The sequence below is a fragment of the Bufo gargarizans genome, chromosome 2, assembly GCF_014858855.1.
Source record: "Bufo gargarizans isolate SCDJY-AF-19 chromosome 2, ASM1485885v1, whole genome shotgun sequence".
Lineage (NCBI taxonomy): Eukaryota > Metazoa > Chordata > Amphibia > Anura > Bufonidae > Bufo > Bufo gargarizans.
In genome coordinates, this window is record NC_058081.1 from 246,450,563 (window position 1) to 246,472,002 (window position 21,440).

The 21,440-nt window shown below is 43.3% G+C and overlaps 1 protein-coding gene across 2 annotated transcripts in view; it reads left to right on the forward strand.

Moving 5' to 3' along the window:
* The window catches only part of BCAP29 (B cell receptor associated protein 29), an 86,497-nt gene that overhangs the window by 47,753 nt on the left and 17,304 nt on the right, over window positions 1–21,440 (forward strand). For both annotated transcript variants that reach the window (XM_044280200.1, XM_044280201.1), the window contains exons 5-6: window positions 856–991; window positions 2,069–2,180. In XM_044280200.1, the coding sequence (XP_044136135.1) occupies window positions 856–991; window positions 2,069–2,180 (248 nt within the window). The remainder of the gene's footprint in view (window positions 1–855; window positions 992–2,068; window positions 2,181–21,440) is intronic.

Below are 21,440 nucleotides of genomic sequence, written 5' to 3' on the forward strand. Positions count from 1 at the left end.
AGCAGTTGCAGAGTCTACCTCTACGAGGAGTATGCCACTAAACACTGCAAAAATTGTGCACTACAATGTTCAGTGAAATTGACAATATATGGCTAAACCCTCACTATGATATTAACAATGAGACTTTCGCCAATATATTGTTATATCAAGAACATACCTGCGCCGTATAAGCTATTACAGGAGCATAAGGTCTGACACCCAGCAATTGACTCCCAGTTACCTCCAGCGTGAAAGCAAACATACAATGGGAGAAGGGAAGCAGATACAGGTCCCAGGTTACCTCCAGCGTGAGTCCCACCTATCACTGAGTCCTGTGACGCAGGCTACACAGGTGCACCTAAATAATACTCAATCTGGAGTTTCTACACCTCCAGGTACACATATACAAACAGACTGAAAAAGCAAAGTGGTCTCAAGAGGCAGAGAAACGCTCAAAACCCCAAATTCTGTTGAACATTTTACATAATTATTCACATCCACACATTTAGCTATCCTGTGTAGGATGCTCTTGGCACATGTGGTCCGTTGCAGGCATCCCCCATTGTATGCATTTTTGCTGGGGATTGCTGTTAGCAACTGATCACATGAGCAGGATCTGCTCCCCCGGTTATAAATGCGCAACAGCATTTGGGGTTTTGAGCATTTCTCTGCCTCTTGAGACCACTTTGCTTTTAGTCTGTTTGGGGTATACCACTAATCCTAAATCTCTGCCCATATCTTTTCTAGGCACAAAAACCACGGTCCATTTAAGGATGTTGGGACTTTGTTTTAATATAGCCAGTTGGTGTCGCAACTATGGTGTCAGAAATGCTATTCAAACAAGGTCTGATGCATCTATCCTCATCTATTTTACAGTGTTTTGAGAAGAGTATCTAACCTGATAGTGCAGTTGGCATCAGAGATGGAATCCTGTGATGCTCTGAAGGCACAAGTGGAAAAAAACAATGAGGCTGCAAAAAAGTATATGGAGGACAATGAGCATCTGAAGAAGGTATAATTCTGATCTTTCTATGATAAATAGTTTAACTGGATTAGGTCATCAGGTTCATGCCCGAATCATGGACAGCATATAGTTTTAACATATAACTGATCATACATGCTTGTTTTTACAACGGTCACAAATGAGCTTTAAAACCGCACAATGAAGATTTAGCCTGACGCAGGTATCAATAGTGACTGTGGCATCAAACTGGTTTCAGAGAGAGGAGGTTCCTTCTGTCATCCATTGCCTCTCTCCCTTGTGAATGCGACAGCAGGGTAATTTTGCCTTTACATGCCAGCTGTGGGTCTTTTTGAAGGCTCCCAGGTCTGCCTTCCCGGCCTAATAAATTGCCTGTCAGTTTCCTAGTAACAGCATAATACATTGTATTGCACAAGTTGTACAGTATGTTATCAAATGACCGCAAGTAATCTTGTGGGACTAAGTGGTAAAAATAAGAATTAAATACAGTTTTATAAAATAAAAAAAACGGGAAAAAAAAAAATCCATCTTTTTCCCTAAAAAAGTTTCAAATTGGAACCCCCCTTCCCATATTTGGCGTCGCTGCATCCATAATGACCTGAACTATACAGTTATCACATAACTTATCGTGCACAGTGAACACCTTTTATTTATATATATATATATATATATTATATATATATATATAAAAAAAGTATCTACCTCAAAATTGAAGACTACAAGTGCTCACACAAACCATTTTTTCTAATGGTTTTTATTGTGCAAAAGTAGTAAAACCTAAAAAAAAAGGTGTACTTTCTGCATTTGTGTGTCCTCTCTGCAAATATAGAACATGTCCTATTCTTGGCTGCAAAATGTGGACCACTGACCCAGTGAAGTCAACGGGTCCACAAAAAAAGGGAGGCAACATGGACGTCACACGGACGCCATCTGCATATTGCAAAATGCATATGGTCATGTGCATTAGGCCTTACTGGTAGCATAAGTACAAACCTGTATTTTATGGAATCATAGGCCATATGAACTCATTCTGACAATTGGGTGTACTGGACTGTATATATTCATTCGACCACTGTATGAACATACGAATGATCTATTATTTTGAAGGTTCTCGATGCAAGTAAAGTCTGTGATAATGAACCGAAAATCAAAAGAGAAAATGAAATGTTGAAGAATGAAATTGAGAAGGGGAAAGAAGAATTGCAGAGCATGTCAGAAGGTGAGCATTATTTGGGCTTTAAAGGGGTTTTGCCATCTCAGAGAATGGGGGCATATCTCTAGGAAATGAACGAAGGTCGCACTGCGCATTCACACCCCCCCCCCCCCCCCCATTCATTTCTTTGGGGCTGCCGAAAGAGCGCTGGCCCGACTATTTCCGTCTGCCCCATAGAAATGAATAGAAGCAGCATTTAGTGGTGGACGGACCCCAGGAAATCCGGGGTCCTCCAGCCACAGCTCTCCCCACTCAGTTCTCGTTGTAGGTGTGGGTCCCAGAGGTGGGACCCGCACCTATCAGACAATGGGGGCATATCCTAGCGATATGTCCCCATTGTATGTGATGGGAATACCCCTTTAATATGTGATCATGTACTGTGGTATCTGTTGAAATTCTTAACTGTATTAACACCTTGAGTTGTATTGCCCACCTCATCCAGTTTTTTTTTACTACAGGGTTTACTGAAAGGCAAAAGCTAAACCAATAGTACTCGATTAAAAGTAAAAACCAGATTAGACATTAAGGGCTCTTTTACACAAGCGGATGCCGTGCGTGGAATCCCCTGCGTGAAAGAGTGCCATGCCCTGTTCCGGACAGCAGAGACACGGAGCATTACCATGCCTGATAATACTCCGCGCCTCTCTGTGATCTTTTTACTACAAAATCCCAGTGCAGTGAGATAAAGTTGTCACCGTGATTTTGTAGTAAAAAGATCACTGAGAGGCACGGGGTATTAGCGATCATGTTAATGCTCCGTGTCTCTGCTGTCCGGAGCGGGGCTTGGAACCCTTTCACGCAGCGGATTTCACGCACGGCATCCGCTCGTGTGAAAGAGCCCTAAAGAGTGTTACTTTACACTTGTTTTGCTTTATGATTAATGTTAAAGTATCAACAGTGTGAGGTGAAAGCAGACTGGACCTGTTTACTGGGTGTGTGACATTGCTCTGTAAAATTTAGAAACAAGCTTATCATATAATTTAAGTTCTGACCTTGTGTAAATCATTGTCCTACCTTAGGAGAGGTTACTGTCTCTATAGAACGCTCGGAGTTGTGTCGCTATAGTCATTTTTTGTGTAGAATACCTTCTCTACTTCTAGTGATTCACATTACTGATCCATTGACACTAATTGAAACAAATACAGATCCTCAAAATACCTTTTGTTGAGGTTTTTTGAGAACTAGAGCTGTGAAACTTTGTACTTTATAAATGTCATTTCCATTTATGTATCTGTACAATAGAACTGCACAACATTTTGTTTTATTGTTTATAAAAAAAAAATATATAAATTTGGCATCGTTGTAATCCTACTCACCCTGCCATACAAAATCTTTAATTATATGCAACCACAAAATAATTCAGATCCAGGCGCTGGTTTGAAAACTGTAGAACATTCCTTGTGGCACAACCCTTTTAAGCCCTGCCACCTGCCAAGGTCATTGCACCATTTTTCATCAGAATAACGGCTCATGAACACCACCGTATGTATTTTGACAGATCACGTTCATGTGCATTCCGTATTTTGCGGAATGAAACAGCTGACCCCCAACAGAACAGCACCGTTCCCGGCCGCAATACAGACAATAATAGCACATGTTCTATACTTTTGCGGAACGGACACATTGAAATGGAATGGACACAGAGCAACCTCCGCTTGCCCTGCGGACCCATTGAAAAGAATGGTTCCGCGCACGGTCCGCCCAAAAATAAAATGAACTGACATGGAAAGAAAATACGTTCTTGTGCATGAGCCCTAAATGCCATATTTATCAAGCCCTCAATAGACCGTTATACTAGCCCTGTGATAGCTAACCTCCGGCACTCCAATCCAGGCAAAACCACAACTTCCAAGATGCACACTTGCCCGGCTATTTTTAAGAACTCCATAGAAATGAATGGAGCATGCAGAGAGTTGGTCAGCCATCACTGCACTGGAATATCGCACTGTCACATGGTCTAGTACAGGGATCAGCAACCTCCGGCACTCCAGCTGCTGCGAAACCACAACTCCCAGCATGCAAACATGCTCAGCCCTTCTCATAACTCCTATAAAAGTGAATGGGGGCACTCTGGGAGTTGCAGCTTTAGAACGCCTGGAGTGCCAGAGGCTGCTGATCCCTCGTCTTGTAGTAAATGTGCCCCGTTAGGTTTTATCTTAGGGCAACATTTTCTCATTCAGTACATTTTAGTGCACAGATTTGCGTAAAAAAAAAACTGAACAGGGGGGTAGTGAGGAGTTTGAGGCAGGAAAAATTAAAAATTCCATTCTCCCCATAACTTGAAAACCATTTATCCTCAGAACGTCTTTTTTTATATAAAATATTTTCGTACCTTTTTAACCGCTGAAACCCCCTTAATGACCAGGCCACTTTTTACACTTCTGCACTACACTACTTTCACCGTTTATTGCTCGGTCATGCAACTTACCACCCAAATGAATTTTACCTCCTTTTCTTCTCACTAATAGAGCTTTCATTTGGTGGTATTTCATTGCTGCTGACATTTTTACTTTTTTTGTTATTAATCGAAATTTAACGATTTTTTTTGCAAAAAAATGAAATTTTTCACTTTCAGCTGTAAAATTTTGCAAAAAAAAACGACATCCATATATAAATAATTTTCGCTAAATTTATTGTTCTACATGTCTTTGATAAAAAAATAATAATATTTGGGCATAAAAAAATGGTTTGGGTAAAAGTTATAGTGTTTACAAACTATGGTACAAAAATGTGAATTTCCGCTTTTTGAAGCAGCTCTGACTTTCTGAGCACCTGTCATGTTTCCTGAGGTTCTACAATGCCCAGACAGTAGAAAACCCCCACAAATGACCCCATTTCGGAAAGTAGACACCCTAAGGTATTCGCTGATGGGCATAGTGAGTTCATAGAACTTTTTATTTTTTGTCACAAGTTAGCGGAAAATTATGATTTTATTATTTTTTTTTTCCTTACAAAGTCTCATATTCCACTAACTTGTGACAAAAAATAAAAACTTCCATGAACTCACTATGCCAATCACAAAATACCTTGGGGTGTCTTCTTTCCAAAATGGGGTCACTTGTGGGGTAGTTATACTGCCCTGGCATTTTAGGGGCCCATATGTGTGAGAAGTAGTTTGCAATCAAAATCTGTAAAAAATGACCGGTGAAATCCGAAAGGTGCTCTTTGGAATGTGTGCCCCTTTGCCCACCTAGGCTGCAATAAAGTGTCACACATCTGGTATCGCCGTACTCAGGAGAAGTTGGGGAATGTGTTTTGGGGTGTCATTTTACATATACCCATGCTGGGTGAGATAAATATCTTGGTCAAATGCCAACTTTGTATAAAAAAATGGGAAAAGTTGTCTTTTGCCGAGATATTTCTCTCACTCAGCATGGGTATATGTAAAATGACACCCCAAAACACATTCCCCAACTTCTCCTGAGTACGGCGATACCACATGTGTGACACTTTTTTGCAGCCTAGATGCGCAAAGGTGCCCAAATTCCTTTTAGGAGGGCATTTTTAGACATTTGGATCCCAGACGTCTTCTCACACTTTAGGGCCCCTAAAAAGCCAGGGCAGTATAAATACCCCACATGTGACCCCACTTTGGAAAGAAGACACCCCAACACCCCAAGGTATTCAATGAGGGGCCTGGCGAGTTCATAGAATTATTATTTTTTTTGCATAAGTTAGCGGAAATTGGTTTTTTTTTGTTTTGTTTTTTTCTCACAAAGTCTCACTTTCCGCTAACTTGGGGCAAAAATTTCAATCTTTCATGGACTCAATATGCCCCTCAGCGAATACCTTGGGGTGTCTTCTTTCCAAAATGGGGTCAGTTGTGGGGTGTTTGTACTGCCCTAGCATTTGAGGGTCTCCGCAATCATTACATGTATGGCCAGCATTAGGAGTTTCTGCTATTCTCTTTATATTGAGCATACAGGTAATGAGATTTTTTTTTTTCCGTTCAGCCTCTGGGCTGAATGAAAAAAATGAACGGCACAGATTTCTTCATTCACATCGATCAATGTGGATGAAAAAATCTCTGCCCAAAAAAAAGAGGGGAAAGGCGTCTGCCAGAACATAGGAGCTCTGCCCAACATCCATACCCACTTAGGTCGTATGCCCTGGCAAACCAGATTTCTCCATTCACATCAATCGATGTGGATGAATAAATCATTGCCGGGATTTTTTTAAAATTTTTTTATATACAAAGTGTTTGCCAAAGCACAGGAACACCGCCTCCTCCTCAGGTCATATGCCTCGGCAAACGTATCTTTTACTGCAGAGGAGGAATCTCGTCTTGCAGCGCCGCATACACCGACTTGCGTGTAATCTGACAGCAGCGCAATGCTTCTGTCAGAATGCACATCAGTGCTGCAGCTAGTCGATCGGTTGGTCCACCTGGAAGGTAAAAAGAAAAAACCAGGCCGCAACGCAATAATTTTATTAACTTTGGAACAGAACATATAAACTTTAACTTTTTGAACTGAACCTTTTTGCTTACTGGTGTTTTTTTTTTTATTTTTTTTTTTTACCTTTTATAGAACAAACCTCTCCTTCCCCATGGGACAATGTGCAAAGCGCAAATCGCCCAAAGATGTGGCGAAGTGCGTTATGCACTTTGTCCCAGGTGAAAGGAGACGTTTGCAGCAGCTCTGTGTGAATGGGCCCTAATAGCCCTGTGTGCCTGTCCTGGTGAGATGTGATCCCTATGCTAGGTGTACCTGTGTGTGGTACTTCCGGAAACACTCCCCTAAGCATAGGGCAGGGTGGTCAGGGCAGTCAGGACAGAAATAGCGGGTGTCACGCCTTATTCCACTCCTGCTACAGACACGACATCTTTTTCGGGGTGACGGTTGGGTTGAGGTACCGGCAACGACATTGGGGAAATGTCGCTCGTGTAGACGGCTAACTACACTGGTGGATGGGGCCACGGAACCTCCTGGGTACAGGAGGTTCTCGATGATCTCTTCCTGAAATTTGAGGAAGGATCGTGTTCTCCCAGCCTTACTGTAGAGAACAAAACTATTATACAGAGCCAATTGAATCAAATATACAGACACCTTCTTATACCAGCGTCTGGTTCTGCGGGAAACTAAATACGGAGACAACATCTGGTCATTGAAGTCCACCCCTCCCATGTGAAGGTTATAGTCGTGGACTGAGAGGGGCTTTTCAATGACACGGGTTGCTCGCTCAATTTGTATTGTCGTGTCTGCGTGAATGGAGGAGAGCATGTAAACGTCACGCTTGTCTCTCCATTTCACCGCGAGCAGTTCTTCATTACACAAGGCAGCCCTCTCCCCCCTTGCAAGATGGGTGGTAACGAGCCGTTGGGGGAAGCCCGCGCGACTAGTTCGCCACAGCAGCCAATCCGTTCTAGAAACAAATGCCTGAAGAGGGCCACACTTGTGTAGAAATTGTCCACATAAAGATGGTACCCCTTGCCGAATAAGGGTGACACCAAGTCCCAGACTGTCTTCCCACTGCTCCCCAGGTAGTCAGGGCAACCGACCGGCTCCAGGGTCTGATCTTTTCCCTCATAGACACGAAATTTGTGGGTATAGCCTGTGGCCCTTTCACAGAGCTTATATAATTTGACCCCATACCGGGCGTGCTTGCTTGGGATGTATTGTTTGAAGCCAAGGCGCCCGGTAAAATGTATTAGGGACTCGTCTACGCAGATGTTTTGCTCTGGGGTATACAAATCTGCAAATTTCTGGTTGAAATGGTCTATGAGGGGCCGAATTTTGTGGAGCCGGTCAAAAGCTGGGTGGCCTCTGGGACGGGAGGTGGTGTTGTCGCTAAAGTGCAGGAAACGCAGGATGGCCTCAAAATGTGCCCTGGACATAGCAGCAGAGAACATGTGCATGTGATGAATTGGGTTCGTGGACCAATATGACCGCAATTCATGCTTTTTAGTTACACCCATGTTGAGGAGAAGGCCCAGAAAAATTTTAATTTCGGAAAACTTGGACTGGTTTCCACCGGAAAGGCTGGGCATAATGGCTTCCCGGGTTGGCGGTTATAAATTGTGTGGCATACCGGTTTGTTTCGGCCACGACTATGTCTAAGAGCTCCGCAGTCAAGAACAGCTCAAAAAATCCCAGGGCCGAACCGATCTGAGCTGTCTCAACCCGAACTCCAGACTGGGCGGTGAAAGGGGGAACTACAGGTGCGGCTGAAGTTGGGGACTGCCAATCAGGGTTTGCCAGCACCTCAGGGATTCTAGGGGCTCTACGGGCCTGTCTGTGCGGTGGCTGCGACGGGGTAACTACTGCACGTGCCACCGTACCAGCTTCAACTGCCCTTCTGGTGCTCGCCACTTCACCAGGTTGTACGGCAGTGCTGGTACTAGGTCCAGGAAGGGCTGCGCTGCTGGTGTATGCCTCACCACGTAATCCGACAGCACCAGCCCCACTCTGCTGCTCTTGAAGCGGATCCTGCGCAACCTGCGGTCTAGCGACACGGGGCCGGGTACGCCTGGTGCTATCAGGGACCTCGGCCTCCTCGTCCGAACTTTGGGTCAGAGTGCCACTGCTTTCTACAGGTTCATATTCTGACCCGCTAGATTCGTCAGATGAGGGTTCCAATTCCTCATCCGACTGGGTCAGTAGCCTGTAGGCCTCTTCAGAAGAATACCCCCTGTTTGACATTTGGGCATCCAAATTTAGGGGTATTCCCTGAGACTACCCAAGAAAAAAAGATAAAAAAATTCAAAACTGATTTTTTTTATCGCCGCAGCGCGTGTAAAGTGAATGTGCAGTGATCAATATATATCAATAAATATTTTTTGTCACTGCGGTGGGGCGGGCGTGGGCGAACGCACGTGTGGGCGACCGATCAGGCCTGATCGGGCAAACACTGCGTTTTGGGTGGAGGGCGAACTAAAGTGACACTAATACTATTATAGATCTGACTGATCAGTTTTGATCACTTCCAGATACTATAAAAGTACAAATGCTGATTAGCGATACGCTAATCGGCGAATAAGGGACTGAGGTGCGGTGGGCTGGGCGCTAACTGATCCCTAAACTACCTAACCAAGGAGCCTAAACTATCCTAAAACCTAACGGTCAATACCAGTGAAAAAAAAAAGTGACAGTTTACACTGATCACTTTTTTCCTTTCACTAGTGATTGACAGGGACGATCAAAGGGTTAATTGGGGTGCAGGGGGTGATCTGGGGCTAGTGTGTGGTGTTTGGTGTACTCACTGTGAAGCCTGCTCCTCTGCTGGATCCAACCGACGAAAAGGACCAGCAGAGGAGCAGGGCAGCCATATAACAGATCATATTTACTAATATGATCTGTTATCTGGCCTTTGATTGGATTTTTTTAAAATCATCAGCTTGCCAGCCACGATCATTGGCTGGCAAGCTGATGACGCGACCCCCCTTGAAGAAATGCCGGCCCGCATTACGCATGCGCGGGCCGGCTAAGCGCGTCATCCGCGTATATGCGTCAATCTGCCTGCAGCTGCCACCTCCGGACCGCGGATCTGCATTAGGCGGTCCGGAGGCGGTTAATCTTGATAGCGAGCTTTACCATGTATCTATACTTGGAGTATTAGATGAGAACCAAGCCCGTGCAATAAAGAGCCTTGCCAAAAACATTATTTTAACCAAAAGAATCCTTTTATATTTCTTACACCAACCCTTGGAAAGATCACTCAAAATCTAAATTCTGTGTAAAATATTAAATCGAACCACTGTGATTAAAGTTATGAGAAACTAATCCCACATTCACCAGTATATTATCTCAATCATCCAACTGAATCATTGGGCAATCCCTTCTTCAGGCCTTTTGCCCAGGGGAATATATGTTAATAAATCGTGCTTTAAGTAGATTTTTATAACATTGAGAAATCTTAACCCTCCGTGCTGGCTTTACTATCAAATCATGCAAAAATGTAGAGGTGTCTATATCAAAAAGTGATGCCCATTCTCAACCACTTGTGCAAGATGATAAATATTATATTTTTTTGCCAATACTGATCCCCAATCAATTCATCTAAGGCCTGTAGATGACAGTTATACTAAAGGGGCGTACAACAAAGGGATCCCTTTATTCCCAACCAATCTCTAATAGTACTCTAGGACTTAAGTAGCCTCACAACAACTATATATAGTCCTGTTCAAGATAGATTAATTGACCAGATTCCAATAAAGTAAATATATTATCATGTGAAGAAATCTTCACCAAGGTTCTGGGCTTTTCTCCCATTCACAAAATAGCACTTGAAACAGTGAAGATTTAATCCTCTTCGTTCCATCAGCTTATAAAAATACTCTAATTTAAACCTTAGGCTACTTTCACACTGCTGTTTGGAGCAGATCCGTCATGGATCTGCACAGACGGATCCTCACCGATAATGCAACCGCATGCATCCGTTCAGAACGGATCTGTTGGTATTATCTTTAACATTGTCAAAACGGATGTCTTGAACATCATTGAAAGTCAATGGGGTACGGATCCATTTTCTATTGTGCCAGACTGTGTCAGTGAAAACGGATCTGTCCCCATTGACTTACATTGTGTGCCAAGATGGATCTGTTTGGCTCAGTTTCGTCAGATTGACACCAAAATGCTGCAAGCAGCGTTTTGGTGTCCGCCTCCAGAGTGGAATGGAGACTGGTCGGAGGCAAACTGATGCATTCTGAACGGATCCTTATCCATTCAGAATGCATTAGGGCGAAACTGATCCGTTTTGGACCGCTTGTGAGAGCCCTGAAACGGATCTCACAAACGGAAAGCCAAAATGCGAGTGTGAAAGTAGCTTTACTCGCTTCCTCCCCCAGAGTAGATCATTGATAATTCTCTCAATGAGTTTAAAAAAATGTATCTTCAATCCATACTGGGGAGTTTCTGAGGATATATAGTAATTGGGGCAAAATCACCATCTTCACCAGGGATATTCTGTCAGCTCTTGATAGCGGGAGTCGGAGCCATATCTTTATTTTAGATCTCAATTTAGGTATCAATGGGATCAAGTTAAGCTGTAGGAAATCTTCAATCTTAGAAAAAACTGTGATACCCAAGTATTTAAATGAATCGGAGAGCTTCAAATTACTAGAAAACTCCTCAGTGAAAGGTTCTAGTCTAAAGGCATAAGAATGGTCTTAGACCAACTAATATCAAGACCCGAAACTTCACCAAAAGAGTTAACAACTTGAATAACGCTCAGGAGTGTAGTATTAGTATGTGTGTGTATGTATATGTGTGTATGTATATATATATGTATGTGTGTATATATATATATATATATATATATATATATATATATATATATATATATATAGTATATAAAATAAAACAATCGGCGTATAAGTACGTACGATCTTCTGTTCCTGATATCCCAAACTCTTCAATCATGGGATCCTACCTGACCTTAACCTCCTCAGGACCGCCGTACGTAGGATTGCGTCCTGGCGACGGCGGCCCTGCTCTTCTGGGTGGACGCATATACGCGTCCTCCCGCGAGAGCCGAGATTTCCTGTGAACGCGCGCTATTTTGTGAATGGGAGAAAAGCCCAGAACCTTGGTGAAGATTTCTTCACATGATAATATCTTTACTTTATTGTAATCTGGTCAATTAATCTATCTTGAACAGGACTATATATAGTTGTCACAGGAACGGAAGGTAAGCGAGTGGATCTCCAGCCTGCCAGCGGCGATCGCTCGATGGCAGGCTGGAGATGTGATTTTTTTTTTAACCCCTAACAGGTATATTAGACGCTGTCTTGATAACAGCGTCTAATATACCTGCTACCTGGTCCTTTGGTGGTCCCTTTTGTTTGGATCGACCACCTGAGCAATCAGGCAGCTCACTAAAGTAGCACCAAACACCACTACACTACACCCCCCCCCCCCCCCGTCACTTATTAACTCTTTATGAACCACTGATCACCCCTGATCACCCCATACAGACTCCCTGATCACCCCCCCGTCATTGATCACCCCCCTGTAAGGCTCCATTCAGACGTCCGCATGATTTTTACGGATACATGGATCGGATCCGCAAAACACATGCGGACGTCTGAATGGAGCCTTACAGGGGGGTGATCAATGACAGGGGGGTGATCACGCATATAGACTTCCTGATCACTTCCCTGTCATTGATCACCCCCCTGTCATTGATCACCCCCCTGTAAGGCTCCATTCAGACGTCCGTATGATTTTTACGGATCCGTGGATCGGATCCGCAAAACACATGCGGACGTCTGAATGGAGCCTTACAGGGGGGTGATCACCCATATACACTCCCTGATCACCCCCCTGTCATTGATCACCCCCCTGTAAGGCTCCATTCAGACGTCCGCATGTGTTTTGAGGATCCGATCCATGTATCCATGGATCCGTAAAAATCATACGGACGTCTGAATGGAGCCTTACCAGGGGGGTGATCAATGACAGGGGGGTGATCAGGGAGTCTATATGGGTGATCACCCCCCTGTCATTGATCACCCCCCCTATAAGGCTCCATTCAGACATTTTTTTGGCCCAAGTTAGCGGAAATATATATATATTTTTTTTTTGTTTGTTTTTTCTTACAAAGTCTCATATTCCACTAACTTGTGTCAAAAAATAAAATCTCACATGAACTCACCATACCCCTCACGGAATCTAAATGCGTAAAAATTTTTAGACATTTATATTCCAGACTTCTTCTCACGCTTTAGGGCCCCTAAAAAGCCAGGGCAGTATAAATACCCCACATGTGACCCCATTTTGGAAAGAAGACACCCCAAGGTATTCAGTGAAGGGCATATTGAGTCCATGAAAGATTGAAATTTTTGTCCCAGGTTAGCGGAAAGTGAGAAAAAACAAAAAAATAAAAAATTTCCGCTGACTTATGCAAAAAAAAACAACATTTCTATGAACTCACCATGCCCCTCATTGAATACCTTGGGGTGTCTTCTTTCCAAAATGGGGTCACATGTGGGGTATTTATACTGCCCTGGCTTTTTAGGGGCCCTAAAGCGTGAGAAGAAGTCTGGGATCCAAATGTCTAAAAATGCCCTCCTAAAAGGAATATGTGCCCCTTTGCCCACCTTGGCTGCAAAAAAGTGTCACACATCTGGTATTGCCGTACTCAGGAGAAGTTGGGGAATGTGTTTTGGGGTGTCATTTTACATATACCCATGCTGGGTGAGATAAATATCTTGGTCAAATGCCAACTTTGTATAAAAAAATGGGAAAAGTTGTCTTTTGCCGAGATATTTCTCTCACCCAGCATGGGTATATGTAAAATGACACCCCAAAACACATTCCCCAACTTCTCCTGAGTATGGCGATACCACATGTGTGACACTTTTTTGCAGCCAAGGTGGGCAAAGGGGCACACATTCCAAAGTGCACCTTTCGGATTTCACCGGTCATTTTTTACAGATTTTGATTGCAAACTTCTTCTCACACATCTGGGCCCCTAGAATGCCAGTGCAGTATAACTACCCCACAAGTGACCCCATTTTGGAAAGAAGACACCCCAAGGTATTTTGTTATGGGCATAGTGAGTTCATGGAAGTTTTTATTTTTTGTCACAAGTTAGTGGAATATTCACATTTTTGTACCATAGTTTGTAAATGCTATAACTTTTACCCAAACGATTTTTTTTTTTTATCCAAACTTTTTTTTTTTTTTATCAAACACATGTAGAACAATAAATTTAGCGAAAAAATTATATATAGATGACGTTTTTTTTTGCTAAATTTTACAACTGAAAGTGAAAAATGTCATTTTTTTGCAAAAAAATCGTTAAATTTTGATTAATTACAAAAAAAGTAAAAATGTCAGCAGCAATGAAATACCACCAAATGAAAGCTCTATTAGCTAGAAGAAAAGGAGGTAAAATTCATTTGGGTGGTAAGTTGCATGACCGAGCAATAAACTGTGAAAGTAGTGTAGTGCAGAAGTGTAAAAAGTGGCCTGGTCATTAAGGGGGTTTTAGCTAGCGGGGTTGAAGTGGTTAAAGGGAGTCTGTCACCTCCATATGGCCATATACAGTGCTTACATGGCTCTGTAGCACACCTATACAGGATTGTAACGGTACCTTTGTCTTTAGACTTGCACTAGCAGGAAAAACTAAGTTTAATTCTTATGCAAATGAGCACTCGCAAGTGCCCAGGGGAGGAGTTCAGTGTGTAGGTGCCCAGGCTGCTCTGCCTTCCTTTCACTATACTCCTCCCCAGTCTCTGCCATTGCCCGCCGTCCAAGTCTCTTGCCTCATCGATAGGGCAAAGGCAGAGGCTGGGGAGGAGTAAAGTGAAAAGAAGGCAGAGCAGCCTGGGCACTTACACACTGAATGCCGCCCCTGGGCACTTGCGAGTGCTAATTTGCATATGAATGAAACTTCATTTTTCCTGCTGGTGCAAGTCTAAAGACAAAGACAAAGGTGCCGTTACAATCCTGTATAGGGGTGCTACAGAGTAGTAGCAAAAAAAGCAAGTGGAGATGGTATACCAAAATATCAATTTATTATCAAATATAAAATATGGGAAAAGGACGGGATGGTAGACAGAATACAGAGAAGCGAAGGGCAGTATACACAACTGCATATACATGTGTATCCATGCGACAATAAGCATAGATGGCTAACAGATGAAAGTGGTTATAAGTCAAGGACAACCAAATATACGTGACAGATATACCCCACTTTGCCAATGTTGCCTATGATCCTTGGACGTTGTGGTGTATTTCACGGACATCCAGCTATTTTTGTCTTCCACCATATACCAAGCCCAAAGTGGGGTATATCTGTCACGTATATTTGGTTGTCCTTGACTTATAACCACTTTCATCTGTTAGCCATCTATGCTTATTGTCGCATGGATACACATGTATATGCAGTTGTGTATACTGCCCTTCGCTTCTCTGTATTCTGTCTACCATCCTGTCCTTTTCCCATATTTTATATTTGATAATAAATTTATATTTTGGTATACTATCTCCACTTGCTTTTTTTGCTACTATATTGGATGCCGTACAGGTGGAATGTTTAGCTGTCTAGCCTTGACAGAGAGGTGTTTGTAGGTTTACTAGGTGTGCTACAGAGCCATGTAAGCGCTGTATATGGCCATATGGAGGTGACAGACTCCCTTTAACAGCGAGAGGCTCAATATAAATGTCAAATAATAGTGGAGACAGTGGACATCCTTGGCGAGCAATTCTCCCCAAAGAAATACACCTTGTAAGAATCTTAATATTCTTTCTTTCAAATGTTATTTTTTATTGAAAAGTGGAGTTATACAATTGAAATGATAACATACATTGCATTACAATGATGGCTCAAGGAGTATAGAAAACAGTAAGCATTGTTTCTGGACACTATGAGGAGGTTATTGTTTTCTTAAGAATACAAGATTGGAGTCGGATCTACATCCTTGAGTTCAGTTTTAAAGTACATAGTGATAATTATGAACTTATATGAGCCATTTATGTTGAAAGAGAAATAAAAAAAAAAAAAGAGAACAGGGAAGGGATGAGTAAGAAAGAGGGGTAGGGAGATGAGGAAAGGAGGGGGGGGGGTTTGCGGTCAACAATTTTCCTTAAGTAGTGATAACTAGTAGTGACAGAAGCTGGACATAGAGCTAATGCTGCCACCTGCTAAGGTTGTCACCTTGAATTCTAAATATTAAGGGGTAGTTTATGTGTATCCCAATGGGAAAAGCCAGTGTAGGCTGAGGTATTTGACATATCGCACCTGATCATATCATTGAGCACGGTATTGCTTCCATGGGCCCCAGAGTTTCATATAGGCCTGGTGATTCCTGTTTTCCCAACCCGCCAATTCCTCCAAACGACAGATATGATCTACCTTCTCCATCCATTGATCTAATGTAGGGAGTTCGCTGCTAAGCCATTTGAGAGGGATTAATAGTCTTGCTGCTTGTATTAAATGGGTTGCTAGATCCTAGGTCGCCAGGTGTCATTCGGGAGCCATAGTAGTACAGTTTCAGGAGTCAGTTTAATAGTATTTGTGGTGATTCTGTTGACCTTGGTTATTACGCTTTCCCAATAACCTGTTATTCCTGGACAGTGAGCCTTCCCACATCTCCACACCTCCAGCATTTGTCTAATAAATGCAAACATAATAAATACATTTGTTTTGGGAGTTTTATACCCATATGTCATCACTTTATATGAATGTTCTTGAATTCTCACACATCTGGAGAAACCATGTGAACACAAGTGTATGCGTAACTTTTCAGTTTCCGAATAGGTTCTGCCAAGTTAATTTGACCATTTGGAGATATATGCTGGAGTACCTCTGCTCTGGTTAGGAACGAGTTATTTAGTATGGAGATCCACTTATTAGGGAGTTTATCTTGAGTAAGTAGTTTTTTGAACCACGTATGTTCTCCTATCCCCACTGTAATCTGTGTTAATTCCTTGCAAGCAGATAGTAGCTCTGCCTTATCAAGGAAGTTATTTGTTATGGATGCTAAGGTTTTAGGTTGTGGTATTCCATCTGGTGCTTCCAGGGGTTCCAAAAAGGTTGCTAAAGTCAGAATTTTGAACTTATTCCTTATTGGAGTTGGTTGTCTGGTCGAAGGGCGTATAAGGAATGGGATCAGCTGAGCTGGTAAGAGAGATGGAGAGCCCAATGTATCCCAATCTCCTGTGACAGCTTGAATCACTGCTAAAGTCCCCTTAAGAAGGGGGTTGTCGGGAAAAGCTGGCGTTCCCTGTCCCCACAATCCCACCAGTTGCTCTGGGGATATGGATTGTAGCTTGAGTTCAGTGCCCAAGACCTGTTTGTTTCTAGTATTTAATTGCAGCCATCTCCTAAGGCAGTGATGGCGAACCTTTTACAGACCGAGTGCCCAAACTGCAACCCAAAACCCATTTATTTATCGCAAAGTGCCAACACGGCAATGTAACCTGAATACTACAGTCCAATATAGTATATCTTCCATGTACTTTATCATTTATCTACAATAGCCTGCCTGCATTCAGTGCGCTGCCTGTGCTGTTCATGGCGCGCCCTGTGCTGATGAATGGCAGGAAAACTCTAAGGCATATTGGTACACCATAGATTTTTCCAGGGTGCGGGTGCCCACAGAGTGGGCTCTGAGTGCCGCCTCTGGCACCCGTGCCATAGGTTCGCCATCACTGTCCTAAGGTGTATAATAGGTTAATGGGTCTGGTAAACCAAAGCCACCCTGTTCCTTCCTCAAAATTACTTTATTACATGCTAGGCATGCTTTCTTTCTGTTCCACAAGAAGTTTGCAAAAGTAGTCTTAATCAATTTGAAGAAGTGCATAGGTATACATATCGGAAGCATCTGTAGAACATAGAGCAATTTGGCCATAACAAAAGTTTTAATTAAGTTCTTGCGACCCATACAGGAGACATGGGGGACTGAGAGAGATTTCAGGTAGGTTTCCCTTATCAGTGGCGGATAGTTAATATGAAGACCATTGTGAGATCTGAGGGAATTTTGATACCTAGGTAGGAGAGGTGTGAAGATTGCCATTTGAAAGGGGTAGTTACTTTCAGTTTAGATATCACCGAAGCGGAGGCAGTCACATTGAGCGCCTCCGTCTTAGTAGGATTTTTTAAATTTGAGAGAGATCCGAAAATCTCAGAGTTCTAACGGGGGGTGAGGGGTGCGTTGGAGCCTCTAAGGGGTTAGTGATAAGGATCAGTAAATCATCCTCAAAGGCAGCAGTATGATAATCAGTCAATTGACTCGGTAGGCAGAGTCCTTGTATGCGAGGATGTTCTCTAATGGCTTGCATTAGCGTCTCCATTACCAGGACAAAAAGGGACGGGTACAGTGGGCATCCCTACCTCGTCAAATTTTTAATAGGGAACGCAGGCGAGAGGATACCATTTACTTTGACTCTTGTACTGGGGGATATATACAGTGACATTATGGCTTCGACAAAGACAGCTGGTAGGCCAAATTTTAATGCATAACAATCCAGCTGACTCCATCTAAGGCCTTCTCTGCGTCAACACTTAGATGCAGATGTGCTAGTGGCCATCTAGCAACCCATGTCCTCAGCTCTATACACAAAATCCCGGTGACAGGTTCCCTTTAATGATCTGTGAATCCATTCCACCACTACTGTTGCTGCTCTCTCCTCTTCTAGAAGTGTGGCAAAGATGGCCGCTGCGGCGTGTGGAAGCCAGTCATGTGTTGTGGTCTCAGGAACCCCCGTATCCGGGTATTCTTTCTTCGGCTACGATTTTCCTGATCCTCGATGAGGGCAAATGCAGTGTTTAAAGAATCCAGCTGTGTGGAGTTTCTCTTTTCTATTTCAGCATAAAAAGATATTATGGCTGCTTGATTCACCTCCAGGGTCTCCACTCTATGATCTTGTTGTTTAAGCTTGATCATATTTATGAACTTAATCCCAAATCCCATCCTCTCTAACACCCTCCAGACGAATATCCACTCCACCCTGTCAAAAGCCTTAGAGGCATCCAAAGACAGGATGGAAGTTGGAACGAGAGACCCCCCGGGAGGACTGAATATTGACAAAAAGGCGGTGCAAATTGTAAATGGTACCCTTGTATTTTTCGCTTTATAAGCCCCGGCCCCCTCCCATGAGTGTCACCCACAGGGCCCCCCCTCCCATGAGTGTCACCCACAGGGCCCCCCCTCCCATGAGTGTCACCCACAGAGCCCCCCCCTCCCATGAGTGTCACCCACAGAGCCCCCCCCTCCCATGAGTGTCACCCACAGAGCCCCCCCCTCCCATGAGTGTCACCCACAGAGCCCCCCCCTCCCATGAGTGTCACCCACAGAGCCCCCCCCTCCCATGAGTGTCACCCACAGAGCCCCCCCCCCCATGAGTGTCACCCACAGAGCCCCCCCCCCCCCCCCCATAACAGTGCAGCATCCACAGAGCACCATTGGTTCAAAACCTACCAAAAGCACACTTTTTGGTTCAAAATATATTTATTTTAATTTTCCTCCTCAAAAACCTAGGTGCGTCTTATCAGGTGTGTCTTTATAAAACGAAAAATACGGTAAATAACTTTAGACAACCTAGTAGTAAGAATCGTTGAGAGAAGTTTAACATCTGTATTAAAAGGAACCTGTCATCAACTTTATGCAGCCTGTATTAACGGCAGCATAAAGAAGAGACAGGTGAGTTGATTTCAGCGGTCTATCATTTAAAAGTTAACAGTAAGTGGTTGCTAAGAACCGACATCACAATCATTGCAGACTGGGCCTGGAAAAGAGTCCCGGCTACCTGAGAAGAGTCCTGGGTATTCATGACTTCCTGCTCTCCCTGCCCACCTGCTGATGATTGTCAGTCTTCTACATAGTTTTCTCCCTTTCTCTCTAGGAGAGAACTGCCAATCAGCAGCAGATGGGCAGGGGGAGCAGGAGATTATGAATGATTATGATGCTGGTTCTCAGCAACCACTTACTTTTAGCTCATGAGTGACACACCGCTGACATCAGCATTTCTGTCATTATTTTATGCTGTCCTCAGTGAGGTCAGCATAAAGTTGATGACAGGTTCCCTTTAAGTAAGGAAATCGACCTGTATGAACCCATATCTAAGGGATCTTTGCCTTTTTTCAATATTAGTAGTAATACAGCTTCAGTCATTGATTCCGGGAGACTAGCGTCCTCTTGCCTCAATGAATACCTTCAAAAGACGGGGTAGAACAACCTCCCTTTATTTACAATAAAACTGATAGGAATCCATCAGATCCTGGAGAGGGATTTCCCACCCAAGCTTTCAAAGCAGCCTCTAAGGGTACTTTCACACTAGCGTTTTTCTGGCACGGAGTTCCGTCATAGGGGCTCAATACCGGAAAAGAACTAATCAGTTTTATCCCCATGCATTCTTAATGGAGAGAAGTCCATTCAGGATGCATCAGGATGTCTTCAGTTCAGTCATTGAACGGCATTTTGGGCGTCCCCCGGCATTAATTTACATTGAAATGTATTAGTGCCGGATCCGGCATTAAGAATAGAATGCCAGATCCATCCTTCTGGTCTGCACATGCACAGACTGGTAAAAATGTGGAAAAAATATATATAACTGATCCGTTTCTCCGGTTGACGGAGAGACAGATCTGTCCTTGCAATGCATTTGTAAGACTTATCCGCATCCTGATCCGTCTACAAATGCTGTCAGTTTGCCGGATCAGTTCCGGCGATGGAACTGCTTGCAGGATCACTCTGCCACAAGTGTGAAAGTAGCCCTAACTCTTGCAAGGAGAGGCTTGCATCAAGGAATTCTCTTTGGATATCTGTAAGGACTGGGAGAGAGAGAGAATCCAACTATAAATCAATTGCTTCATCTGAAACACTATTTCCTGATTTATACAGTTCCAGAAAATATTTCACTAATGCCTCTTTAATGCATTTTTGATCTTGAATAATTGTGCCTTCAGAAGAGCGAATACTAACTATCTCTTTTTTTGGATCCTGATTGGAGATCACCCTACCCAGTATTTTTTCCTGGACGGCCTGATTTAGAAAAATATTTTTGTCCCTTAAAAAAAAGCCTTTGCTGGGCCTTATGCAGAAGAAAGTCAGAATAAGCTTGACTTGTCCTCTGCATAACCTCCCTGGTTTGTTCTGTGTGGTTACTGGAAAACTCATCCATACCAGCGACCGCTGCTTCTTGCAAGTAATCATACTAACCTTGAGAACACAGGTCATGTCATTTTTAGCAAACGGTGAATGTGTAAAAACGCTGCATGCCGTCGGGACAGTGCAGCTCAGTGCCTGAAGAAGAGCAAGGAGCGGTGAGTATAGCCAGCACCAGGAGTGCTGTATTCACTGCTCCCCAATCCTGCTGTGTACTAATGAGCGCTTAGAGGAGCGCTCACTAGTATTCGCTCCATAAGACACACTGCCATTTTCTCCCCACTTTTGGGAGGGGGGTAAAAGTGCGTCTTATGGAGCGAAAAATACAGTAATACATTTTTTTTTTCCCCAATACAATCTATGAATCCCAAAATTATTATGTAAAAGATCATTTGAAGTCGAGGATGAAAAAAGTGTCATGAAAGACAAAGCTGGCAGTGGTGGCAAAGGGTTAATAAAACTTGCAGATCACATCTCTCTGGTTCTGTCAATGTTGAACAAAGCTGTACTTGGAAGGACAGAGGAGAAGGCTGTGGTGATGTGCTAAAGTCCATCACAACAGTTATGTTCCTCTCTTACACTCTGCGTAAGTATTCTTTGCTTCAGTATTAGTCAAAAATATTTCCTCCACTTGCAGTGAAATAGCAGACTATAGTTACCAGTGCTGAATTATGTTCCTGGTAGTAAGTAATAATTCATGAGAATCTGACAGG